Genomic DNA, 26,943 nt, shown 5'->3' on the forward strand with positions numbered 1-26,943 from the left:
CACCAATCTTATAATTTTTCACCTGAAGATTACTTCATGAGTTTGGAAAGAAAATCTCACGTCAAAATATTACTTAATGAGTTCAAAATAAACGTTTGTTATTGATAGATAAGAGTTCCTAATTTCCTGTAGAGTATCTATCATCAATCATGATGTACCAGCAATCTGTGACGAATTGGTATGGGGCCTTGGGCAAATCCCTTCACCACTACATGCATCCTGAGACAAAGATAAGGTCCTGTCACAAGGTCTTTGATACTCCTACCTCATATATAAATATCGAGAGGCGGAGTGTATTTAAAACCACTGGTAATGTCAGGATGCATTTGTATACATGGGAGTAACTTGTTCTGTGGTCTGATGTGATGGCATCATGGTCTCCTTTCAAACACAAAATTAATGCAATATTACCAACACAAAAGGCGCCTGCTCCTTTGTAGTGGTGAAAAGGTTACTGTCAAATGTTTGCGACTAAACTTTTTCACTATTTGGGAGGTTAATGCAAACAATAAACTCATGCATGAGTCGCTTTTCTGCAGCAAATACAGAATTGAGTCTACTGAGAAATGAAAATGAGAAAATTTGCTAAGTTTTGGCTTTTGCAAACATAACCACATAGATGATTGGCATTGACAGTCTGGAGGCTGCACACATCTGCAATATAATCACTGTCAAAGCCTCCCACATAGATAGGAGGTCCATTATAAAGAAAGGTAAGATGAGGTTTGTTCTTTCAAAAGTTTATTACAAATGGAACACCCTTGTACAGTATTGGTGACACTGAGAAACAAACATACAGGCCACATATCTTTACAGGCAGTAGCTGGGTACACATATAAGTACAGTACATCAAACTAGACATGAAAAGACAATGATTATCAAGAACTTGATTTGATGGAGAAAGACTGCCTATAGAGTGCCTAGAGTATAGCCAGAGGGCCTAGAGACAAAGTCAATACTGAAGCACACAGGTTCAGCTTTCGCTCTGTCGACCAGCATTCTGCCCTGTCGGCAAGTTCCTACAACTTTCAAATCGATGGCCCAAAATCTATAACCCCCTTGATTGTGAGGGACAGACAGATCATCAACAACAAGGTGAGATCAGATAATCAATTTTAGTGTGAAGTTGGAATTGAAGAAGTTGAGATCGACTTTCAATCAGCATCAATCAATGAAATAAATCAGCACCCACAAAAATCAGCAGCAATGAAACTGTAACAAAACTGTACCAAATATACACAATATTATAAGGGATTATCTATTAGATTAGTACGACGACTCTTAACTTGCAAAAACATCTGACCAGGCCCCAAGATCATAGTTTGAAAAAGTATTTACAACAAGTCAGGTCGACAGGTTTATTCCACACATGTCTGCACAATTGTGGAGGCCAGTGAGTGTTCCCTTTTAATACCGACAATGAACCCTTTTATTTTTTGTTGAGTTCAATTGAATACCCTCGAACCAGTGGGAGACTGGCCTCGTAGGCAACCACCGAAGGAGAGAAAACTCTGAAATTGAACCATGTTGTCTGCGCTTGTCAGCCAGGCAATGGCAACCAGACTAGGAGACGGAATTCGAAACTCCAAAATAAAACCTGACTAAAGATGAAGCCCACCGGCCACAGCCAAATGCCACATACTTCCTATGAAGCATTATCTGCTTATGGTCCCACATTGCTAAGGAGCAGAGCATTTTCTGGTGCAGAGATCCATTAGGTTATCTTTTGTCAGACGTTATTGAATAATCCACTAACATATTTAATAAACTGTTCTAACTTTAACACAAACCAGAGAAATGAATTATAAGTTAAAAAGATTAAAACTTTTGAAATCAAATAATTAATTAGGGGAAATAAAGGCAATGCCAGTGAGTCACATGCTATTCAAAACTACATTGTGAGACAAGGCAGTTACAACATTATAATAAATCGGAAATACAGGGCTTATTCAAATTGAAAAGTTATCACATATATCATATTGATTAGCAGTAAACATAATGTATAAATTTATCATAATAAAGGGATTGTTACTATCACATCGACTCTGAGCAGCCAACACACTCTGACTCGTCCATAAAATACACTAATTCATGCTAACAAGTGTTTTACAACAAGGGATGGGGGGGGGGCGCGTAAAGAAGAGTTGCAAATATAAAACACCCAAAAGTTATTCAACACCTAACATGGCAACTGATAGTGATATCCGTAAAATATGTCTAGTCCAAACAAAAGGAATTACACCAATTTTTTTGCAGAATTACACACTATATTTTGTACCTAGGTTGCATTTTATATGTGACACTGGAACTATGTTGTTCCCAACAGCACTTGAAGAAAACAAAACAGTGTGGCATAATAGTTTAGACTACATGTATTTTAAGAAAGAAAATTAAATTAAATCACAGCTTCTGGCATTTGAATGCCAAAAATTTGAGTACTGACAGTCACTTGAGTTATTGGTAAAAACATTTGAATGCTGATTGTATATAAGCCACAAGAAATGTGTAAATAAACTGGAATATTAGAAATACAGAAAGCTGCCTTAACTAAAAATCGGCCGCATATCTTTTGATTAAAGTTTTCTCTTGTAAAGAGCAGCACAACTTATCTGCATTGGGAGCGCAAACAGTTTGGTAAGTTCACATCAAGTAGATAGCAATACAGAATCCAAGAAGATTCGTTCTTAGTTGTTCGTGGTGGGATCAAAAGCACATTAAACAGAACACAACGCAGAAAAGGCATCTAAATAACCTTCCAATTATATGGGATCAAAAACCTTTTTTTTAGTATGGCAGATTATTACAATTTATATTACATGTACTTGGAATCTGCCAGAAATATCCCAAAAGACAAGGAACAGGTGTCAACACCACAGCACAGATATTAACAGCCCAATTCAATAACATTCTTTATCCATTTTTGAATCTGAACACAAGTGCCAGTGTAAAAAATTACAATGAAACGGCAACAGTCTCAAATGGAAACAAGATGTCGCAAAATTTATAAAGACAATGATTCTACACATTGGTAACATCGGCAGCCAAGAGAAAAATGTATTGCACAACAGATTTGGAAGTCCTGTGTCACTTCCGTGGAGAGCTCATGTCACTTCTGGTGTTGATTCTTCTTAATATCAAGTAAGTTTGTAATGTTGTGAGTAGGAGCTAATCTAAGACACCACAGGAAACCTCCGCAGAGAGTCTTGATAGGAAGTGATCAGACAAGCCCATAGCACAACCTCAGAGGTGGTAAGCAGTGCTGTGAATTTCCGACATCAATCTAATCCACTCACAGTATCAACGTGGTGCGTCTTGAGAGGCTCACTCAGACACACCATGGTGACATCATGATTTGTACCCAACAGGTGCAGCCCTTGAACAGAAAACACTGTCTATTTAGGGATCTAGCCAGGATTTTTCAGAACACGGAAAAATGCTTTGTGCTGGTACTGAGAGGGATTGCCTACCCCAAAGTTACCTGAGTAGAACCCTACTCTTCCTTGCATTTACCTCTTGCATTAGCAACAATGAGTTTATCAAGACTTGGCAATGCCTGGGAACTTGCTGATCATCTTAGAGACAAGCTGGAGAATGAAGTGCCAGATGCTGCGAGCAATCTTCACCCGGCTGACCAGGAACCTCCAGAGAATAACAAGGCCAACCAATTTGATAATACGCGTCCATGTTTGGAGTCTGAAATCGGGGAAAATATAATTATGAATCAATCATTCAACAACAAACTTGTACCGGTATATTGTCTAGTGCTTTTGCCAGTTCTTGAAAAGGGCAGCGTATTTTCTACTTCCTAGAGAAAAGAGCATCGACCAGGTTTTGCCAAATGGGCATCACAATCCATGGCAAGGTCAATTATGTACATATCAAACCAGAAACCTGCCTGTTATGAGGGACGGAGGAAGTCTACATGTATTTACCTTTTCATTTCTGCTCTAGGTTTATCCATGTTGGTCATATCTTCCTTCAAAATATGATTTTTAGCCCCAAGGCAGTAGTGTTCTATGTACTGGCGCCAGTCAATCTGCTTCACATCGAAGTCGAACAGCTGTGAAATTAAAATAAGTTTAATATTGAGAGACGGTGACTTGTTTTAAAAACAACTTGTGACTCAGGACATCTTCTGTAGGTCTGTCATCTGATGACAAGCTGACAGCGCCTTTGGCTGGAGCAAAAATCACAGGGCAGCACTCCAAAGGCCCAACAACGAACATCTAAAGATGTCATGGTGCTGGGCCTGGTATTAAAATGGTCATATCTGTACACTGAAGGAGAATAGCAGGTCCTTGCATCATTTCTACTGGACTGACTGGTTAAAAGAACTTTTCCTCTTGCCTAGCCAGCGAGACTGCCGTGTAAACGGAAGGTCTGCGGTTCAAACCAATGCGGGACCTTTGTGTTCCTTACCTTCTGGTCATCGTGGTTGAGTTTATCTTGTAGCATGAACATATTATCGTTGTGGAACTTCCACTCATTGCTGGTGAAGTAATCTAAACTCCTCACCGATTTACTCAGACGGTCATACAACCGCACAAATCTGCAAGACCAAAGGTTAGATCGGTTAGAGTCAACAATCCTAATAGTACACCCTAACAGTCTGTGTGAATGGATACTCATTTCTTGTTTATAAGGTGATCCAAACCTTCAATGATTTACATTCGGGAAAAGTTGCAAAACAAATAGACAGGTTGAACATAATCGTGTAACTGGATGCTCTTTAGCCTGTCAACCTCCTGTCCTCTCCATGACAGAGAATGTGCCTGCAACGTTCATGACCAGTGATCAGATCAAATTAGCCAGTTAGGGGCTACATAAGACTAGCTGAAATCTTACGTGGTAGCTGAGTATTTGGGCTCTCTGATGACCTCATCTCTACTGAACTCGAGTGCGAATTGAGAGAACTTACATTGGTTTCTTGCCAGCAAGCCATCTGAACGTATCAAGGAAGTAGGCTGGAATCTGATGCTCATAGACTGATTTGAAGTTATGCCATGAACTGAAAGAATGAGAAGTAACATTGATCAATGAGCTACATACATTAACCCCACTATGGAAATGGGCTTGAGTGTACTTATGATAACACAGGATAATTCAGGTGAAGCATTCACTTTCGTTTTCAGTTCCCTATACTGAACTCACATCATGACGTGTACAACTTTGATAACTTACTTGACATTATCAGGACAGGATAACCTACCTGCTTCGTGTGAACCGAGGATTTGGCACTCGGACAGCTCCCTCTAGTGGATTTTTCATCAAGTATTCATGCGACAATCGTTCTGAAACAGCAGCAACATATAAAAGACACTCAAACAATTGATGTCATAATGAGAATTGGGGCCTAAAAATCTGCCCAGGAATAAGAATTGGGGTACAACACCTGGACAGATCATAGTTTAAGGCTTCAACTAACACTAGTAACAGACACTACTAGCCAAAAGACATGCCCACATCTGGAGCTCAGAACTTGCCCACATCTTGCTCATGCGGTTTTGGTATGACAGTGATCAGACTTCAGATATGTGAATCACATCCTTGTCTAATCAATGATTATCATACATCCTGATCATAAGGCACTCACCTAATTCACCCCAAGTGAGTCGGTTAATCTGGCCCGTAGTGCAGTTGTAAACCATTGTATTGCTTGGCCTGCAGTAAAAAACACAAATAATGAGCATAAGCATCTCGAGAGCCCTGGGTTTTCTCCCCGAGGTCCCAAAATCTTGCAGAAATTCCTAGACCATGGTTAATGAAAAATTAAATTGATTTATTGATTCTAATTCCTGAACAAAGCATACTTACTTTTCAACACCTGTGTGCCATCCAACAGCAATCATAGTATTGACCGCAACATCGACCGGGATCATATCTGACGTTGCATAGAAGTTACCCTTCATCACACGCAGTAGGCCTTTACCAATCTGGAAAGTACATAATTGTGAAGATGCATAACAACAGTCTAGTTCAAATAGTTCGCACATGTTGGTGTATTGGCAGTATGGAGGACCAAGAGGTTACAGGCATTCAGGTTAATTTCAAAATTTATGTTAAATCAAACCCGCTGGGAATCGCTATTAAAAAAATGTATACTTACAGCTATTAACATACCGGTTGGTCCATTATAATTGTCCACCCAGCCCTGGAACAAGACAAAAATAAAGATATGAGATGTGGTTGGTACATTTTGTATCCTGATACTCACAGAGCTGTCATAACTCTACATGTAAATTTTAGATTCCATGGTTCCTGCTCAGTCATAGGGCAGTATTGGCATGAATCAGAAATGTACAATCATGTACGTTAAATATCATCCCATACACAATACACAAAGGAACTGACAAGTCAAAGTAACTACTCACCGGCATTGGTTCCTTCCAAGATGCGCCAACAATTGAAGGGCGTACAATCGCTACAGAAAATGACTTGCTTTCTTCAACTAGGAGATATTCGGCTAGGGCTTTCGTATACGTGTAAGTATTTGGCCGGGATCCAATGAGTTTGGGTGTGAGCTTTGTTATCATTTCGTCATCCATCCACCTGTAGTCAATAAGAGATATGTACAGTACTTCTATCACTGAGTGCTACATGTATACTCAAAGGGAACTATTGGTAGGAGCTAGGTTGGTCAGATTAAGTGGGCTCATACAATCTAACAGGGACTCTACAGGCAGTGGCTAGGTTGGCAAGGTTTGTAAGTATGAATGATATCCATTTTATCGCACAGTCACATGGAAAGATAGATGAATCTATGCTGTTTATAATTTCCAATGGAACCAAATTGCTCTTATGAGGAAAAATCACAACATAAAGCAGGGATAAGTTCATTTTAAGTATCCCCGAGGCGCATGATAGTACCGGGGTAAAGGACCATTGGGAAAACGGTGCAAATGGTGGTGTGACCAAGAAAAGCGATAACTTACTCAATAGCATCCAGCAGTTTCTGTGGGTGAACAGGTGGAGGATAAACACACTCTGTAACATCCTGACGATCACAATTCGCGTAGGCAGTGGAAACATGAATGAAAGCCTGCAATCACAAAAAGAGGAATAACACCTTTTTCCAAAACCAATTTCAGACTGCTGTGATTTTATTCAAAATGTTTGAATTGCAGAATGGTAACGTGGTATCACTTTCACATACTTACATCTAGGTTCGTCATTTTCTTGCTCAATTCGATCAACTTCTTCACCCCCAAGACATTCATTTGTAGTGAGAACCTAAAGGATAGAATGACACACCATCAGCTCAGGCGGGGGGGGGCGGACAGAACAGGGTTAAATATTGACAGATGCATCAAACTCAAAAGGCAGTTTTTTTGTTTCCAGGGCATGCACATTCGATCATTTTATCGAATGCAACTGTTGAAATTGTGGTTTCTATTATGGCGCCATAGGCCTAGACTTCAGCTGGTCCTCCCAAACTTACCGTAAAGCTTCATCGAACTTGACAGTGGCAGCTGAGTGAAAGACTATGGAGACTTCAGAGATCAGTTTGGCTTCATCCTCGGCACTGATGCCCAACTCAGGTGACAGAATGTCACCATTTATTGGAATAATTCGCTCCATGAAATCTGGCTGCGTTTCATGAATAGAATCAAATAACTGAAATGCAAGATTTTAAACACAATATTAGACGAATGGGAAAAATACGAAACTGTCACTGAGTTCATCCTGGACAACACTTTAATTTCCAACCTTCAAACTACTTGAGTATTGTTGACTTTTGCGGAATGTTGCTCACCTTTGAAGAGAGAATATCACTGAGACGCTCCTGCGGTGCCTGTCCCTTCTTTGGCCGGATTAAAACGTAAATCAATTTGATTTTTGGACATGACCGCATCAACTTCTCCATCAAGACTTTTCCCATGAACCCTGTTGCCCCAGTTATGAAAATTGTGCGACCCTCATAGAATTCTGGGATGGACGGAGGCACATCTGAGAGCGTTGACACCGTCTTTGGGCTTGTCTCTAAATCATAGTGTTCACCAAAAACAGCCATATTAGTAGATATGATTTCTTGAGCTGTAATGAGAAGAATATTGAATGTTATTGTTTGTATTATTCCTCAACGGTTCTTACGTCTCATCAACAGCATCATTACTGAAAAGCCAATTCAATATCATTATCATGAAAAGTCAATTCAAATTTAAATTCTAGGTATTCAATATCAATCGCTATCTTCTAGGAATGCACAGAATTCTTAAAGGTCAGACATTGAATCTACACTATAAGAGTGCAGAATCAATTTGGCACACATGTCCATGAGTTCAAGCTCAAAATGCAGAAGTTCAACTTTTTTTTAGTTAGCACATTACACTTGACTTATTTTTTAACAAGGAATAATAATAAACAACATAGTTTGGTTCAAGATGTCCAGAAATCTTGAAAATCGCTCTAATTTTCACAAGTGCTCTTGGACTTTCATCTAAACTCAAATTAGGACAGCCCCCCCCCCCTTATTCCTTAGATTATCTTCACTTATTTCAGATCTTCTTATTGCAGTCAATGCAATAAATCACAATTCCCTTGACTTGCTAGAATGCAGTCTCAGATGTTTAAAACAATTGAAAGCGTACTTAAGGGGCAGGACTAGCAGAAAACCAAGGGGGGAGCATTAACTTGTAGCTGGCTGAAAAAAAATTTGGATTTTGGTACACATGTCCTCACATAGTTGCAAGAGGGTTCGGGTATGTCCATCTAAAGCTCGGGCCAACACTCGGAACTATAGACCGAGCTTATGAAACATGTGTGAGGGAGTCGCATATATGACTGACACTGGTTTTCGAGGATGGGGTATGTCGTGTCCATGGTTAGATGATTTAGTTGTTATACTAACCAATCCATATACTGACGTACAACTCGATATTCGTAATTTCGCTTTTCAAATAATATGAATGATATATAGGGCCTGTAGGCCTACTAATTGTTTTCACAGAAAAATCCTTCTAAAGTTCTAAAACACGCTTGCGATATTATTGTGCGGAAAGCCAAGCATCAAAGCGTCAAAATATCATACATAACTTAATTCATAATACATATATTTATATATACCAATGTAACGTTCCCTGCAAGTCATCCTTCATACAGTTTTTTTAGTGTATTGCCTTGGTCAAACAGCCTTTATTCTGTTGCATTACATAATGTTGCATCTGCACATTGCATGCAATGCAGGTGTGTTATTCAGGTTAAGGAGGCGCGGCGCCGGAAAGGAAAACGAGCGTTCACACTTGATAAACCACTCACCTTGTTAAATCCAATTCACAGACGCTATTGGCAGATTATAATGAAGTGATTGGAAAGGCAAATTAATGTTTTGAACCAATTTATGATTGAATACGCAGCCAAAAAGATCAAAGTCCAAGAAGATCGCACTCGCCGGCCTCCATATTGGTGCTGTTAGTAACGTGACGAATACACTCACTGGGGTTGATAGGTAGCTTGATTTACCATCTTTCCTGATTTTCTATCACTAAAAACAACTGAATTTCCATTTTTATTTCATTTGAAGTAATTTTCCAAACCTGATGCTATTCTCATCATGTCGAAAGTTTTCTTTTCTTTTGTGGAAAGAGAACATATACTAACTTTTACTCCCAATCATTCAAATGGAATAATCCAAATATTAAAATAGTTATACATTCAGTCACCTGGTGGCAGCAGCTTACGGTGAACTGAAACTGTAACACTGATGCACTCACAGCTCCAAGGATCAGTGGGTGTGTCCTCTGCTATGACTGCTCTGAATAGGGGATAGCATCCTGAGTGGCCCACTTATTTGAGAAGTGGATTTAATTGATTACGTCTCAAGTTTAGTGTCCGATATAGATGACCAATACTTTGCATGGGCCACATTGATTAATATCGATTAATGAGTGGCTGGCTGGTGCTAGTGAACTAAGATAGTCCAAGTAATTCCACTCAAAACATGTCTCTTATCCAGTACAGGTGTGTTAACGTTTCAGTTGAAATATTTTTATGAAGAACATTGATATCAGTCCAAGTCACAGTACACTAAGCCCTAATATTACTGGCACGATGCCAAATGATGAGTCTTCATTTATTATCCTAAAGGCATAAACTATTCAAGTGTGGTCTTATTCAGGACCATGCAGAAAAATGTTTTCATTGAAGACAGAATAGCACGAAGGTCGCTGCCCTCACATGCCACATGTGCTGTCGTCTGAATCAGGTCAGAACGATCATTTCTATGTTGATAACATAGTGGCAACTTTATCATATAAAACATACTCAAAGGCACATGAGAGGGACTGGAAATGAGCCATTCTGTCTGCTAGGCCAATTAAAACTACTGAAAAACAACATCTGAATAAACCTTACATTTATTCCCTATCAACACTGACTTGAATATTGTACAATATCTATACACACACAATTCACATTTGATGACTTGATTACAAAATGTGAAAGATTTTATAGTCAGATTGATTAGAGTTCAAAAAGAAACTTGGACGGATGATATTTGATAGCACGTGCATCAAAGGCACCTACAGTATTTCCACCATAATTAGATTTGAGGGAAGACAAAAATTTCAAAAAAATATGTTTTCTTAAAAAAATGTTTCTTCAAAATTTTTTGTCCTCGACACCCTCAGCGCCGAACCACGTAGATCTACGCGGCCCAAGTTGGTTATGGACTTCGTGAAAGAACTACGCCATCTCCATCTTCAGGGCAAAGAAGGAACTGAAAGACCGGTCTTTTCAGTTCCTCCCGTGCCCTGAAGATGGCGATGGCGTAGTTCAGAACTTATGACTTCATGAAAGAACTACGCCATCGCCATCTTCAGGGCAAAGTAGGAACTGAAACGGTCTTGTCAGTTCCTGCCGTGCCCTGAAGATGGCGATGGCGTAGTTCAGAATTTTAAATTACTTCATGAAAGAAACTACGCCATTGCCATTTTCAGGGCAAGGTGGGAACTGAAAAAACCAAACCACTGAATGCTGTTCTGACACAGGGAATTTTTAGGGGGTCGGGGGTGTTGGAAAAAGGGGGTCATTTTGGTCATTTTTAGTACTTTTTCAACCATAAAATAAAATATATGTAGCTAACATAACTCTATTGATTCAAGAAGACCTTGTCTTGGAGAAGTTACTGCAAGACCTTTTGCAGCCATTTCTTATACTTTTTTCTTCTGAAGTTCTGGGGGGGGTGAAACACCGGCACTGAAGGTGTTAATTACGGTAACTGACTCCATCTGAGAAGATTACAAAACAAACTCTCATCCTCAAACTTAAGGGCAGCATCCCTCTTGAATATTTTGAGGGGGACATAACCCCTATGGCAGAACCCCAGGGCCCTTTCAATTCAAAATACAATAACACAAAAGGATGGTCAAAGTGCTGAAGAGGTCGACAGCTATTGAACAGTTCTAACACATAATTGTTCTTTATACTGACTGAAATTGGGAACTAAAGTGTCACTGATAGTGATACACTGATCCCTCGGCAATTATGAGTCCAGTTTTCATGACGATCCAGTCTTTATGATCTTAAACAATGCGCTGACGTTGTTGTTCTTGATGGCAGCACGACACGCAGACACCACAGCAGTCTTGTATTTACCAACTGAAAAGGTGAATTAAAAGATAAAAGACATGAGACAGAGTTTTACTTCTACTATATTCAGAGTAAAGCAAAAAGCCATTATCATCAAGAGCATCAAGAAATCATGGTCTCACCTCTTAACCTCCCTGCCCTCTGTACCGTCTGGTTGACCTGTCTAAGGCAGTTCAGTAACTCCTGGTGGTTGTTACATCGGATGGTGTACCCGTTGATCAGGTCACGATTCAGGTCGTACAACTCCATGTAGCCTTTTCTCATGTTTTTCCTTCAGGTGATAAAAATGCCGATTAGTTTTGTTTTAAGGCAACAAAGTCAGAAAGAAGTGTAAAATAGCAACCCTGATTGCCAAGTCTCAACAAAGGTAGGGGCACAGGAATTGGACTATGTCCAGAAACTATGCTTGCTTTCTGCACATCTGCAACTCTGACGAAGTACAGGCTCCCGATTGTAGAAACCTTAGGACACCAAACTTCAGGAAATCTAATAAACTGTGACTTACATGTCCCCCATGATTCTCGAATCTTCTGCCCTGACCACCAGACTTCGGATCAAGTTCGAATGGTCAGCCATTTCTGCCGTAAGTTTTTGCCGCACTGCATGATACTCATCCACTTTTACCAAAACATCTTTTAGTTTTTCCATTTCATCTGGAAAATCAGCTGTCACCTGCAGGTCTTCAATTTTCAAAAAGATACACAACGCCTGAATGATATCACCCGCTAGGTCCATGTTGTCAGTTTTTATCGTCACCTGAAATTCCGAATAAAAACTTTTTGAGGCCCGATGGAAAAAATCACAATGAAACAAACTACATTCATAGAAAATTTGTGGGAATACAGTCCAAAGTCTTGTTCAGGTTCTTGACAGTTTATGATCGAGTAAGGTTAAAAGCCACCTGCTATAATAACGTCACTGATGACATGTCACTGCTTCCCATGTATTTCACACGGGAATCCCAGTCAGCCATAACTTACCTGACCACTGGACTCCATCTTGAAGAAGAGAGGTCCTAACCCCCGGAGAGAAATAAAGCCAACATTGAGAGCCCCTTCACAGGACAGGTCATCCTGGAGGAGGAAGTTCTGGTTGATCCACATCACAACCCTGTTGACTCGCTCCTTGACGGAGAAGACGACAGAACTCTTAGGTTCAGGGACGGCATTTGTGCTCAGCGAGTACATAGAAAATCGTGGCAGTTGGCGCATCAATTCAAACACATGAAACTGGGAGCTGAAATAGTAAATACAAGTCACTGGTCACACGCGGTGGATTATAATGCTAAAAGCTGCCTGAACCTAGAGGTGAGGTCTGAACAACTGGTCTCAATAACTGACTGCCACAGATACTGACTGATATCTTCTGCAGTATATGAGTGGGACCAAAGTGCAGATACTCGGATTGTAATAGTCCATTGAGAATGAGCTCACCTTGACTTATAACCAACAAATGCTTTGATGTGCAAGTCAACAGGAATATCTTTTGGAGGTCTGATCGGTACCTTCAGAGAATTGGCCAGTGTTTCTTTATTCGGATGTCTGAAGGAGAGAAGAAAGAACTTGTTATTGGTTTTCATCGCTGAAGTTCTTCATGCCCTGTGTAACCCCCTCAGGATGGCAGTTACAAATTCTGTCAAGGCACATACTTACACAACATGGCTTTCCCCTTCAAAGATTCCTTCAGCGAAAATAAGGACGGCTTTAATCACGGTATCATTGGTGGTGGAGACAAGCAGCTCTACATGGGGCTGAAAGACAAAACTGACATTAAGCATGAGTTGATCAATGGCAAAGGAACTGCTTCTTTGCACTAGATGGTAATGTGCATCATTACAGTGCCTAGATTAGCACCCTTTAGATCAGGTGAATCTGTCTTTGACAATGCAATTTTAAGGATTTTAGTACAACGCGGTTACACATTTATCCCTTACAGATAGGGATGTAACAGATCTAACCAATCGAATAACTTACCGGCTGTGTATCAGTACCAGTGTGGACTCCCAGGGACGTCTGCAGCTGGGTATTGGCCTTGAAAGAAACATATACAGGTAGTAAATGAAGTGACCTTAATGGACCGATTAATTTTTCAATTTGTTGAGAAGTTGTAGTGTTATTTCACATGTTCATGCAAGTATTGGACACCAGGTATATCTAATAAGGTAAGGGTCCTGTATGCCATACTCACAGGAATCACTCCCATAGCCGACGGATCCAGATCACCAGGTCTTGACGCACCAGCAGCACGGGCATTCTCTTCATAATTCTTCAACTCGAGGAGCAAGTTCTGTTTCCGCTGACTCAGCTCTCGGACAGTGTCTTGTTCGACGTTGGTATCCATCAGGTTACCCCGCATCTCAGGTGGCGCTTGGTTCCAGCCTCGCACTGAAAATAACAAGTAACATATGCCACACGAGGGAACTTGAGCAGCAATGCTGTGTCTTCTGCCAGGGGAATACACAATAACGGGGCACTCTTGCAATCTAACCTAAGGGCTTGATCAGAATGCAGTTTCCCCTATCTTTGACAAGCCTTACCTTCTCCCTCGGTTGAACAACATATCAGCTGATTCTGCCCATCCATGCGGTAGTCTCCCAGGACTATCCCTGCCACAGCACTGTTGAAAGTGTCCTTGAATATCACCTCTCCCGTCCGGTCACTTCGAACATCAATCTGGAAAAAGAACCAAATGAATTATCACACCACTGCTTTTTAAGCCTATTTAGTCATGCTTTTTTTCACTTCCTTTGTGTTCGTTGTGGCAGTTCCTAAAGGTTTTCTAAAAACTGATCAGTTTTTAATGTTACTGAGATGAGAACATGATAGAAAGAACACTGTTGCAAGCCATACCTTGCCATTACTCCAGCCAGTGATGAGTTCAGGGACACCATCCGAATCCAAGTCAAAACTCTCGATAGTCACTGCATGGTTCTTTGATTTGATTCTCCAGTATCTTGCCGTCCCGTCATAGACTCCGACTGTGCCATTGGCAAGAGCGTAACCAAATCTGCTACCCTGCATCAGGCATAACGAGGTGATAGCTTCAGTTTCTGTCATCTCTGCAATGATCTCATCTTCTCTGAACACACGGATGTCAAAATCTTCAGATCCAACAACCAGCTAAAAAGATAATAACACACATTGTTTACATCATAAAACCGACACAGGATATTTATCATGATGGCAATCATCACAATTTTTGAAATAAAAACACTTTTAGACTAGTACTGCGGATTACACATCTTTTTCACAAAAAAAATTATGTTTTATACAAATCCTTCAAGTTTAAGTAGAAGTATTGAGGTCCCAGATTGATATTTAATTCACCTCGTTTTCTCCATTCCGAGTGAAGTCCACCAATGCCAAACTGCACACATTGTCTCCTGTGACTGTCCAGAATGCATCATTACCATCTTTATCAAAGCCTTGAATTGAACAGTTACCGCCAATGACAGCTAGCGGCGAGTCGATGCTTCCCAGTTTGCCCATCACAACAGCATTTGACCCATCAGGTGTCTGAAATATAATCACAAATTCCGTTAACTGAATTAGATGTTCAATTCCTGCTTTAGTTTGACCATACTGTACAGGGCATTCCAAGCATTATTCTAGTTGTTATTGCTTTCTCTGGTAATGACATACTCCAATGGACTGATCTGCATGTGTCTTGACATAATGCAACTAGTAATTATGAAATTTGTGTAAAAGTCACGGTGGCCCATACTTTAATCGCTATTACTCACATCTTTATAAAAGAGATCTCGGTTCTTATCAACATCATAAGCGAGGAGATTTGTCTGTGTTCCAACCACCATTATTTCACCAGGTACATCGTCCAGCGACCCAGCACACACAGAACTTATGGACTGATTGATATTCAGGAGGCTGATATCTGCTTCAATGGCCGATTCCATTCGACCTCCCCTCTGGGCTCTTGTGTGGGGATTGTGAATGAAAACCTGTAAACAGACAAAGTTTGTTAGGGAGTGCTGTCTATTAAGTGCCCTGTAAAACAAGCAATTAAATCTGTTATCAGGATCGCATGAAAGAAAAATTGCTTGTTTGCAAATGTAATCTGACTTTCCACCATTTTTTTCTCTCGAGAATTTCAATCTAACCTAACTTAGGCTGCAACCTCTTGCATGGAATTTAACCCTAATTTATGAATAACACTAATCTATGAAACACCCTGCCTGTACAATGTACGATACTGTCATGACTGTACCTTTCCAGCGGTGGTTGCACAAGTAAGACACGGATGTTTCCCATCATATTTGCCGATGGCTACCATGCGCGGGTTGATCTTGTGGTTGAGTTTGAGGGTGAAGATGGGAACGAGAGGCATCTTGACTGAAAATTAAATAGATACAAGTCACATGTCGATACGTCACGAGGCCTTTTCGAAGAAGACGAAACAGAGCCCTAACAAAATCAAATGCGCACACTCGGAACATCACCCTCAGAACTGACACTGACAGAAGGCCTAGCCTGGCTAAGCCTTAAAGGGCCGGATCGACATTTTTCTGTTTAGCTTGGTTGGTTACCATCAAGATTTGACCTCAAGTACCTAATATTGGACCGTTTTTTGTAATTTTGTGATTAAATGATGCATAAGTGCATCTAAGTTAATAGCGTTTACGGGCTAACATACACTTATATTACTGAAATCGAACATAAATCAATGGGAAAAATCATGTTCTTCTGAAAAATGTTGAATTCGATCCTGCCATCTACCGGGAATTTAACGTACTCACCGGAAAGTGCGTGTGTCAACTTCCTTTTCAATTTTTCAATCGTCTTCGGATCGGTGCAACTTTTTGGTCGTGTCAAAACAAGACTCATCCAACACCATCCGTCTCTTTTAAACACCAGAAACACTAAAAACGAAATCATCATGCCGCCCAAAATGGATCCCAATGAGATCAAGATCGGTAAGAGGCTAGTTTTTAAGGGAAATGCCAAAATTTCGTCTGATGGTGAAGTTTCAATCATGTGTGCATCATGCATGCTGAATGTATGTGTGGTAAATTTTCTACATGCAAATGTGTGCAATCCATGCGTGGTTGCATGCAGAATACCTCACTCCCCTGGAAGGAATGCCTCTGGCTGCATGCACATATGCATGTCCTCTCTGTGTCTGTGACGTGTGCCCTCCACTTGACTTGGCCTTGGGTCACTCCCACCCATATTAAATCCTGACCCTGGCCTGGCCTTGACACTCAATTCCTGAAAAGTCGCTGTCCACAGAAACTGCTGAGGATGCCTGTAATATACAATGAAAATTCTCTTTTTTCAGTGGTCTTGAGGGCTGTTGGTGGTGAGGTTGGAGCAACATCAACCCTTGCTCCCAAAATTGGCCCACTTGGTCTCTCCCCCAAGAAGGTCGGTGATGACATCGCCAAGGCAACCCAGGACTGGAAGGGCCTGAAGATCACAGTCAAGCTGACCATCCAGAACAGACAGGCGACTGTATCTGTCATCCCCAGTGCTTCATCCTTGATCATCAAGGCTCTGAAGGAACCGCCAAGGGACAGGAAGAAAGTTAAGCATGGTGAGTGTTGTCTCAAGAACCCCTCAAGGCATGCCTATCAAATTGGAGATGAAGGTTCCTACAGAGGGGGGACGGAGAAAGCCAAAAGATGGAAATTTACTGATTGTCACCTTAAAATCAAATGCCATGCAGCTATTGAACACAATGCACTGCTTGACTGCTCCTAGTCCTAGTTAATGATGTTATGCTGGTATATTACATGGACTACTGTCTATATTAGGGACATTATAATGTTCTATTCTGAACTTACTTTGATCTGACGGACCAAATTCGAGGTAGGTAATAAAAGTGAGAACGGGTTGTACAAATGTATGAATTAATCTTCATTCCAGTAAAGCACAGTGGAAACATGACCTTCGATGAGATTGTCAGCATTGCCAAGATTATGAGGTCGAGAAGTATGTCCATCAAGCTGTCGGGAACTTGTAAAGAGATCCTAGGTGAGAATCCCAAGTCATTGAACCATTTTGTATCTTGGTGAGAGGTGCGCTTCATTGCTTACCCTTAGAAATCGGCAATGACTTCTCTACAGGTTACTCACCTCTATGAGTCAGGGTTGGCCACCTCTTCCTGAATCCAGCCTCGTACTGAAGGCTACTTGAAGAGTCTGTCTAGTCTACAGTCAATGCATTGTCTTCTATAGACCAAGAGGTCAACTTCAGGATGGACGTCTTGCTCTGTCGCATGCACTATAGGATAGATATTTGTTAACAATTTTGTAAATGTCGAACACTTCTTCTTCAGGTACTGCTCACTCTGTTGGCTGCACCGTTGATGGCCTCCACCCCCATGATGTCATTGAGAAGATCGACAGTGGCGAATACGAAGTGCCTGAGGTTTGTTGTGGCATTATTTAGTTATCAAGTGCATTGTCATCATGTGCATCTTACTCTTGTCATAATATCCCGGGTTGGAGGACTGAGGGGATCTGCCTTGTGACTGGTCATTCAGTGTGTCCTATCCAATAATGACACCTCTCATTTAAGGACAACATATGTCAATCCCAAAGGTGTCCTTGATTTAGAGGTTCCATTGTTGTGGTAAGATAAAGATTGTCTTGTGTGCTGCTTGGTCTGATTCTCCTCTTGGTTCTTGTTTCAGGAATAAGAAGTAAAGCGCACTGGAACAAGAAAAAGGAAGATTTCAAAATAATATGTAAATCTTTAAAAAAAAAGAAATAATGAAACTGAACTTGTGGATGCTTTCTTTCTTTCCTCTCAGCCAAGTTTTAAATGACTGTGAGACCGAAATATTTCGATGTACAGTTGTGCAGTCTAGCTGATATCAGTGAACTAGATTGTACCACTGAACCTCTGTTGTCTCTTAGAATTGTTGTCTCCAGGCCCCTAGAATCTAATCTGGGTGGTGTGTCTCCTCCAATGCTCCTTCTCCATCACCAACCACATCATGTTTCTCTGTCATGGGTGCATCAAGTGATAACAATATAAACTTTGTCCTATAAAGACCAATTTGGGATGAATGAAAATCGTACATCAATCACAACACATCTCAAATGTCTCATTGGGTGATATGAATAAAGACTAGCAAATGCTTTTATCTAAATCTCCATGTACATTTACACTGGGCCTTTCTGTACAAAATTGAAGTAAAAGCATTTGCTAGTCTTTATTCATATCACCCATTGCATCCTGGCCATCTGGTGGTGACTTCGTCCTCATAGGACCAATATGTCCTCGACGTTTAGTTCTGCTATTCTCGGTTAGGTGTCGCCTCTCGCCTGTAAGTTGCTGGTGTTGAAGTGTGATACGTCCGAGGATAGAAAGTCCGGGTAACAAAGGATTCTATTGCGCGCTTTAACCTCGAAGCTATTGCCAGACAACAGGGCTGTACACTTTGCAGGGGGACATTTTCGACTTTCACTTCAAGTGAGATACTGGTCAGATCAGACGGTATCAACAGACGTCTGGAGGACTGGTAAGCCAAAAGCTTGACGATGGTGCATGTCCTCACCCCAGTTGTGTGTGGAGGATGATGGTAAAAGCGACAGCTTGAGGAACATCCTGGAGAGTGGCTCGGGCGTCTGGAGGAAGATTGCTGTTGAAGTCACATCCTGACGACAGAACCTTCAGACTGCATGAAACGTGTATTATGACAGATAAATGTACTTAAGCAACATAATACTAAGAGATTATCGGACGTCTGGAGGAAGCTTGATGGTTGAAGTCACACCCTGGTGACAGGTACTCCAGGTGCATGGGGGATGTGTATCTTAAAAACCAATAAAGGCACATTCCGGAGAGAAGATCAAGAAAATCTGGAGGACGGTTGACAATTGTAATCGTAGCCTTGCGCCATGTACGTCTCGGAGAGAGAATCCGGCGTCTGCAGGAAGGCTGAAGTCACATCCGACGACAGGGGTTCGGTGCCTGACCGACCATCCAGCCCATCCCTCAAAATGACTCAGAAACGATCAAATAATACACTGTAGAAATAACACGCGTGGTGTTTTGTATAAAATAATTTGATATATTTACGATATTTTTTCAAATGAGAATGAAAACCATTACAATAGATAAGTAGTTCTGTACATGAGACTGAGATAATACAAGTAGTCAGCAATAGTGATCATGACATGCGTAATACACAACAAGTCAAAGTTGGAAGAAAAGAAATCACTATAATGAATATACTGTCTTTGATTTTTGATATGTGATTTGTGGTTGGTGACGCGGCAGACCAAACGCGCGAGTATTTTGACTGATCGACCGAGCCGTCACAGTTCAATCGAAATTGTTGGGTGCCATATTTGATTTGAAGAAGCGGCTTTAGAATGTTCGCCGCCCGTTTGCTCTTGCACACGCTGTATGCCTGGTCGTAGAAACACTGGATGAGGCTGTCACTGTGCCTGAAACAGAAAAGAAATTAAAGAAAATTGATGTCTCTGCGTTTCGTCCGAGGAGGAGATAGTGGCTGTGACATTGTCTTTATATAATGTCAAGCGATATTATCCCGAAACGTCACGGCGGCAACCAGAGCAGTCCGTGGTAGTGAACGATAGAACTACATAAAGGTTCTGCCATTCAGGAAGTCAAGATGGTTGCTGTCGACGACGTAATTGCATATACATGTACTTGCCTCTCCAACTCCTCCATTTCCCGCCCTAACTTTGACGAGCATTTATAATAGTAATATTTCTGGAGTAAATGGACGGTGGCGTTTCTTTTCACTTCACATTTGGTAGTTGGAGGATACGAGGCAGAGCTGATCATCCTCTGGTAACAGTGAAGGTTGCGCTTATATTCTGTAAGACAAATGATAAGGAGGTAAGCGTATACGCCAACTTCAAGGAAATGGGCTATAGACCAGTTTTCACACTTGAATGGGTCTCTACACATCCCACTTCAGAGACAACACTGACAAACTGAACCATCTCATGAGGTAGTCCTCAGTGGAAGGTCTCCACCGCATATCCCATTTACGACAGACGACACCGCAGACATAGTGCATCATGCATAGCACGAGGTAGTCTACACTGGAAGGTCTTCACATTTTTGCACTTACCATAGACGACACTGCAAGCATACTGCGCCATCTCATGAGGTAGTCTCCACTGGAACGTCTCCTCCACATATTGTACCATCTTCGGACAGTTACCAACAACGGAGGCGACGCACGCTCTGTACTCCCTCTCAGCTCTGGAAACAGAGATAAATTATAAGCTGTGAAAGGTAATCGCGAACAAAAGAAAAATCGCGGCGATGCGAAAGCAGTTCTAGTTTGTGAAGATCGTTTCCAACTGAGTGCGAGTTCCTTGTTATTACTCGCTTCGCCGCACTGCGCTGCTCTTAAACAATGCAAAAATCGCACTCGCATGCGTTGTGATATTCATGCGATTTCAAGCCCCACGCGAGCTGGCGTTTGAAGTTTTAGGTGACTGTGATTTTAGCTCAAGGAAAGACAACAGGCGGTGCACCTGGGACATCTGACGAGGTCGCCTTCACTGGAAGATCTCTTGGCACCGCATACCCCGCTGACGATCGACGACACTGCAGACGGTCTGGGCTATCTCATGAGCATTATGTCGTCTCCACTTGAATGTCTCCTTGACATTTCTCACCTGCCTTCTACAAGACAACGTGGGTGGGCCTACCTGCACATCTTGTCCACTTTGAGGAGGTCTCCTCTCACAATGACGGGGACCAACTTATATACCCTGGGGGTCTGTTGCAGAAACAATTCCGAGCAATAGGCCAGGCGGTTGGGGAAGGTGGGCATGCACCTGGGTGAGTAGGAAAATGCTGGAAAAGAAAAGGAAATCTTTGCAAAATTTATCTAACGTCATCAAAGTTCGTCATATAATCATGCAGCGTCATAGTGAAAAGTGAAAGTATCACCAAAAGTCGGGTACACAGGCTAAGGAAGACACCTGGAAAGACGAAAGGCATCCTCACGTGAAACTCCCAAATATAATTCAATAGATTAGTTTATTCGATCTTTATCTCTTGAAGGGAATGTGCACTCTGTCCCATTACCATTGGAAGATTTAGCCATAGTTTTAAGAGTGATGTTACACTTGGCAGGAACTGGTAGGAGAGATTTCTCATAAACGATCTTGTTGATCTCAAAGGCGACTTCAGCTGCTCTTGTATTGCATCCTGATCGTATCAGCCGGTGTTTGCACAGCAGCAGGTCTTCATTTAGCCTGAAAGAAAAAAAGGAATCTGATGACAAAAAGGAGAAAAAAATGCCGAGGCTTATGAAACTTTCCAACACGTGATGTCGAATGCTGGGTCTTAAGGTCCAGGTATTGAAGGTCATGGACCTCTCAAGAACGATATATAATTTCCCGTTAATCCGTCACCACGCAATGGGAGGACCATCTTCCAACTATAAGTTACACCGGCATGACCGGCATACATGTACATACGTGCAAGGATCTGTGTGCGCTCTCCCTAACTTTGCCAGGTTGAACAACCGATCACATCGCTGAGAAAGAAGTCCGTATCTTTGGGTGACAATGCACATGAGGTTGTCGGTGTATCGCGCTGAAATGAGGATTGAAAAAAAATATTGAGGCTACACGGGGAGTCGAAACCGTGACCACCAGGTCGAAAGTCCAGCATTCTAACCGTTCAACCACAGAGGTTGTTCATGTTTGGGTGGAGTTTTTCTTCGGATTAAAGACCGACCCCGGGTATAAAAGGCTCTTCACCTGTCACTGATCCAGTGCTCAACTGATATCATTGCTCCCAGGACCTCCAACGGTCAAGATTAAAATATCCCACATAACTTTGTTATCAGGCCTCAGAATTTCCTGGAAACTGTCAGTCAAATCTATGAATGCCTCAGCAACAACATTCTTAAAGTTCAAGTCCTATCTCCCAGCCAATAAAGAGAAATTAGAAGATTTCAGGGCCTGCCCCTCTATTTTTTGAATATGATTGGCACTATGGAGGCGGGGCAAGTAGATGGCCAGAACGAATCAGGGGCAATGTCAGTATGATGCAGCCTGGCTAGGTAACATCAGAGGGAAAGCTATATAGGCCACATGCTGTGAGCACTCAAGTTTATCACTGCATATGTCAAGTGCAATTAGTTTATTGAAGCATAGGTTTGGCCGGGTATTGTAGTCTGGTAGAATTAGAATTCTCTGAATAAAATATTGAAATATTGCAGGATTAGGTTTACATGTAGATTTATTTTCAAATATTACTGCACACCAAAATAGTATATCGTACATTTTATTTCAACAATGCAGGAGAAAAAGCATTTTCTAAATATCAGAAAATGAAGGATACCTCAGACATTGAATTGTTTGTTGTGTTTCATTCGACTTTATCAATCAAAGCACAATTTATAGTTTCCCTTGGTTTCTTCTAGACAAGGTTAATCCACAAAGTAAAATAACACATTGATTTATACTAGTACAGTGGAACCCCGGTAACACGACCACTCATGGGGCCGTGGTCGGAGTGGTCGTGTTACCGGGGTGGTCGTGTTAGGGAAGTTGGGAATCCCCAGACGAAATACATGATTATTTTTCCCGCCAAAATTGCCGACTGCATGGCGTGTGTACGCTGTACTACCATAGCAACGCTGCCTGATTGAGATAATGCACGCTCCAAAGTTTTGTTATCATGCCTCGCAAGAACAGTTCGTCGATAAAATTACATGTTACATTCTCAGAATGAGTTAGAAAAGGTAATTTTGTAACTCATTTTATCCACAAAGTTTCATTATCTGCCCGACGTGACGCATTTGCGGGCAATTTGGTGAATCATCCTCCATGTACCCGACTGTTTGTGACGATTGAAGTAAACTTGTCGTATGATTCCGAAAATATGCGAAAATAAATTAGCGGCGAGTTCCAAGATTCATCAGCAATTCACACCTGAGAAGATGAGTTGAGTAATGCTACAGTTTTAATCAAGTCTATTTTCAGTCAAAATATTTAAAGAAATATAAAATGATACTGTAGTAAATCAACCAAGTTCTCCATATCATAAAACATTCAAACGTCTCGCAAGCTTGTTATTGTCATAAGTGTGGTCTTCAAACTACCCGCCGTTTATTATAAGTTCATATGCAAATCACGCAAATCACATGATTTCGCTGCTGCTGAGTGCGCTTGTCTGGTACTGAACTGGCTCAGTAATGAAAATAAACCATGAAAACGTTAGAAAAGGAAAGTTTATTTATTCATTTACACTTATACAATTGATCATACCTGCAAAATCACATTGTATTTTTTGTTTTCATATGTATTCCCATGGCCATTGTCCCCGTCTCAACAAAGCTTGGCAGCGAGGTGCTAATTACTATGCCGCGGTCGCGACCGATTACGGCAATTAGGCCTGGTGGTCGGGTTAGCGGGGTTGATTTTCAGTTTGGGACCGGCCAAGCCAGTGGTCGCGGTCGGGGTACCGGTGTGGTCGTCTTAGCGGGGGTCTCTTAATGGTAATTAGAGAGGAAACCATTCGGGACCGGACAATCGTGGTCGCGTTGGCGGGGTGGTCGCGTTACTGAGGTGGTCGCCAACCGGGGTTCCACTGTATTCCTAAAATCCGGCAGGTCTATAGGCCTTCATTGACTAATTTGGATTGTGAGTCATGCAGAAATTTAGGTTTGCTCACATGTTCTTAGCTTTTCATTTCATAAATATTTCTTTGTTTGCTAATGAGTACCTGCATGATCACTTTGAATATTAGGTGGCAAAAGAAAACTTGAAATGATTTCAAAAAATGTCTCTTTTAATTCTTTTTTCTCAAACATCCCAAATTGGAGTACATAAACCCGAAATCTAATTTTGGTAAAGCACCAAGATATGGAACTGAAGCAACCATTTGAGATTGTTTACACTCATCACACTTCAGTTGTCAAGCCACATTAGCCTTATCTTGCCAGCATGGGGCCAGAGCTCAGGCAGCCTGCATCTCGCAAATGTGGGCAGGCCATAGGTAAATTGCTCTCCACCCGGTGTTTGGTATCTGGAAAAGGTCTATGGCGATATGAACATTGTGTGAAATAGAGCGACATTTTTATTTCGCACAAGCTTCAACTCCCGATCGATTCCAACTCCCGATCGCACAAGCTTCAACTCCCGATCGCATGTTCAGGCGTTTTCCATAATGTGTGCTTTCTCACCACCTACGGCCCTTCATCCGTACGGATATCCGTCGAAAAATACCAATGTGCCACTTGTCCTGACTTATTTAATTTCCCCTGCATTTGAGAACTTACCACTTCTGGGCCCTGGGCAGATCAAGTCCATGACTCTGTCAGCAACATGGAAGTATTGCTCGTGATGAGATATCTTTTCTGGACACATCTGTAGCACACTCTTCGTGCAGTGGACGACTCGGGTGTAGTTTCTGGAAAATATGAATTTCCCTGCATGAATCTTTCTAAAAGTAACCCAGATTTTAATGGAACTTAAAGAGATAACGCTGTACGGAATCTTAACCGTTAGCAGGGGAACATATTATCATAATGAATGGAAATCAAAACAACATATTCCAAAGTGGCTGCGTCCATGGGACAACATAGGCTACGTTGTTGTGAAAAAGCAAATAAAATCATGTTAAATTTTGTTTCCATGGATAGGAATGTTTCACGTAAAAAGTCATTTGAATTCTTAAACTTGGTATTGCCGGTTTTTCTCGTCTGGGACCCGTGGTGCATACGAGAAAGCGAGCAATACCGCGCAGTTAACAGCGGCAATGACACTACAACTATGACTTGGTGACAAATGGATGTTTCTTATTGGTTGATATACAAAACGGGCAAATATTAAACCCCGTCTTGGATGATATCAGGAGGCGGCAAATACACAATGAAAATTCATAAAACATCGAAATACTCGACTACAAATTGCTGTGCTGTCTTCGTAAGTTATGACCTTAGTGTTATTTATTTGGCTTTAGGGAATTTAGCGAAAGAAACTTTTGGCAAAATATGATTAATCGAGGGGCATGATGGATGTATCTTGGAATTGGATATACAGGAGGAACAAAAATAAGCAAGTCTATCCCCTGGGCCGCTTATATAAGGGATCCCGTTAGGACCAATCTGTCGGGAGGGAATCCGGGCTGAAAATACCTCCATGATGAAGTATAGTTAGAGCAAATAGGGTAAATCATGTTGAATATGCCATTCATGGAAGAAAAAAAAACGTATCCCCTGTACAAACGGTTTTTCGCTGGATGGCGTCATTTTAAGTTAAGTGGTTAGCCCATGCGACATTAAAGTCAGGTTCGTTCGTTCGTTCAGAAGCTCCCAATAAATCACAGCTGGGCAGAAGTAAAATTCCACCAACTATACAATCAAATCCTGATGAAATCGATGATGGCTTGCGAAACCTCCCTATTTTCTTACGTGCAATATCTCTCAAACTTCTTCTTCTTCATCTCTGTGAGAACTGCATCAAGGAATCTGGCAAGGTCGTGGCCAAACGGGATGTCCTGAAGGCACCGGCCATATTCATCGCCAAACATCGGAGGGCAGCCGAGGGTGAACACGCCTGCAAGAATCAACGGTGGAATATCATCAATATCAAGTTCTCGATATCGGATCATCCCGGAAATATCACTAAGTCACTCGAAAGAACTGAAGCACAATTCGTTCGCATTGAAATCAAATCAACACTTTCTGATAGTCTTTGCTAGGAAAATATGATTTACTAGCATTGTACCCGTGGCGCAGGCAGGTTCAAATGGGCTATACCTTGATTAGATTGAATTGCAATAAACATCTAATGCAATATCAAAGGAGCCATATCGAAGAGACAAATTAAACCAACCATTTGTCCACAGACTCGGACCTAGCTGTGGCGTGCTGTATGCGTATAAAAGTATATCAATTAGTCCGATAGAGATGATGAGACAATGCCTCGTTCCTTCGTCAGCAATATGCGCCTTTTTATACGGAGAAGAGGGAGTACCCAGATAGGCCTTCACATGTCGGCCTCCAAATGGCTCGAACCAATTGCACTATCACTACTATAACTTTAAAATGTGTGATCCTCCTACATGTAGCCAAGTCTCGGGCAAGGCACTTACTCGACAGGCAAGCTAGAAGTTCAGCACCGTGAGCAGCTCCTTGATAAGGCCATTTCAGGTTCAGCGCTCCTCTTCAGATCAAGTATTGAGAGCTGTGGTGAGCACATAAACATACCATGGTAACCTTTATTATCACGGGTTAGCTCTGGCTAACACAGCACCCATAAACAATAGACCACCAATTTGACCCCAGCTCCTTACTGCGGGAAAACCCAAGTCCAGCGACCGAAAGTACCAAAAATACATTTTTGTTTACATTTGAACTGCACACATACGTTTGTTTACAATT

At 41.5% G+C, this 26,943-nt stretch overlaps 4 protein-coding genes across 5 annotated transcripts in view; 1 reads left to right on the top strand and 3 right to left on the bottom strand.

Moving 5' to 3' along the window:
- Positions 1–724: 724 nt before the first annotated feature.
- LOC135492030 (fatty acyl-CoA reductase 1-like) lies at positions 725–9,397 on the bottom strand. Its single transcript, XM_064778112.1, has 14 exons — positions 9,256–9,397; positions 7,754–8,034; positions 7,439–7,614; positions 7,158–7,230; positions 6,933–7,039; positions 6,372–6,549; positions 6,107–6,151; positions 5,815–5,933; positions 5,594–5,661; positions 5,210–5,291; positions 4,919–5,008; positions 4,420–4,549; positions 3,933–4,060; positions 725–3,693 (listed from the first exon to the last, which is right to left on the bottom strand). The coding sequence occupies exons 2-14, from the start codon at positions 8,009–8,011 to the stop codon at positions 3,537–3,539; spliced, it is 1,611 nt and encodes a 536-aa protein (XP_064634182.1). The 5' UTR covers positions 8,012–8,034; positions 9,256–9,397; the 3' UTR covers positions 725–3,536.
- Positions 9,398–10,300: 903 nt separating this feature from the next.
- LOC135492029 (Bardet-Biedl syndrome 2 protein homolog) lies at positions 10,301–16,321 on the bottom strand. 2 transcript variants are annotated; one of them, XM_064778109.1, is made up of 14 exons: positions 16,237–16,321; positions 15,811–15,935; positions 15,329–15,544; positions 14,913–15,101; positions 14,436–14,705; positions 14,123–14,258; positions 13,774–13,970; positions 13,560–13,616; positions 13,239–13,336; positions 13,020–13,127; positions 12,567–12,822; positions 12,092–12,342; positions 11,709–11,857; positions 10,301–11,595 (listed from the first exon to the last, which is right to left on the bottom strand). In XM_064778109.1, the coding sequence occupies exons 2-14, from the start codon at positions 15,928–15,930 to the stop codon at positions 11,495–11,497; spliced, it is 2,148 nt and encodes a 715-aa protein (XP_064634179.1). In that variant the 5' UTR covers positions 15,931–15,935; positions 16,237–16,321; the 3' UTR covers positions 10,301–11,494. The 2 variants fall into 2 exon arrangements, with proteins under 2 accessions (XP_064634179.1, XP_064634180.1); XM_064778110.1 differs by having other exon boundaries at positions 16,153–16,299.
- Positions 16,322–16,359: 38 nt separating this feature from the next.
- Positions 16,360–18,327, top strand: LOC135492031 (large ribosomal subunit protein uL11-like). Its single transcript, XM_064778113.1, has 5 exons — positions 16,360–16,516; positions 16,882–17,136; positions 17,469–17,576; positions 17,881–17,972; positions 18,238–18,327. Exons 1-5 carry the CDS (start codon positions 16,480–16,482, stop codon positions 18,241–18,243), a joined length of 498 nt encoding a protein of 165 aa, XP_064634183.1. The 5' UTR covers positions 16,360–16,479; the 3' UTR covers positions 18,244–18,327.
- A 1,060-nt stretch (positions 18,328–19,387) lies between these two features.
- LOC135492651 (uncharacterized) overlaps positions 19,388–26,943 on the bottom strand; it is a 38,595-nt gene continuing 31,039 nt past the window's right edge. Inside the window, exons 2-9 of the mRNA XM_064779216.1 lie at positions 25,972–26,116; positions 24,838–24,968; positions 22,025–22,142; positions 21,630–21,799; positions 21,248–21,395; positions 20,659–20,792; positions 20,233–20,398; positions 19,388–20,002 (exon numbers count right to left, since the gene is read on the bottom strand). Coding sequence (XP_064635286.1) covers positions 19,723–20,002; positions 20,233–20,398; positions 20,659–20,792; positions 21,248–21,395; positions 21,630–21,799; positions 22,025–22,142; positions 24,838–24,968; positions 25,972–26,116 — 1,292 coding nt within the window. The 3' untranslated portion in view covers positions 19,388–19,722. The remainder of the gene's footprint in view (positions 20,003–20,232; positions 20,399–20,658; positions 20,793–21,247; positions 21,396–21,629; positions 21,800–22,024; positions 22,143–24,837; positions 24,969–25,971; positions 26,117–26,943) is intronic.

This window comes from Lineus longissimus, chromosome 8 (genome assembly GCF_910592395.1).
Source record: "Lineus longissimus chromosome 8, tnLinLong1.2, whole genome shotgun sequence".
In the NCBI taxonomy this organism is placed as follows: Eukaryota; Metazoa; Nemertea; class Pilidiophora; order Heteronemertea; family Lineidae; genus Lineus; species Lineus longissimus.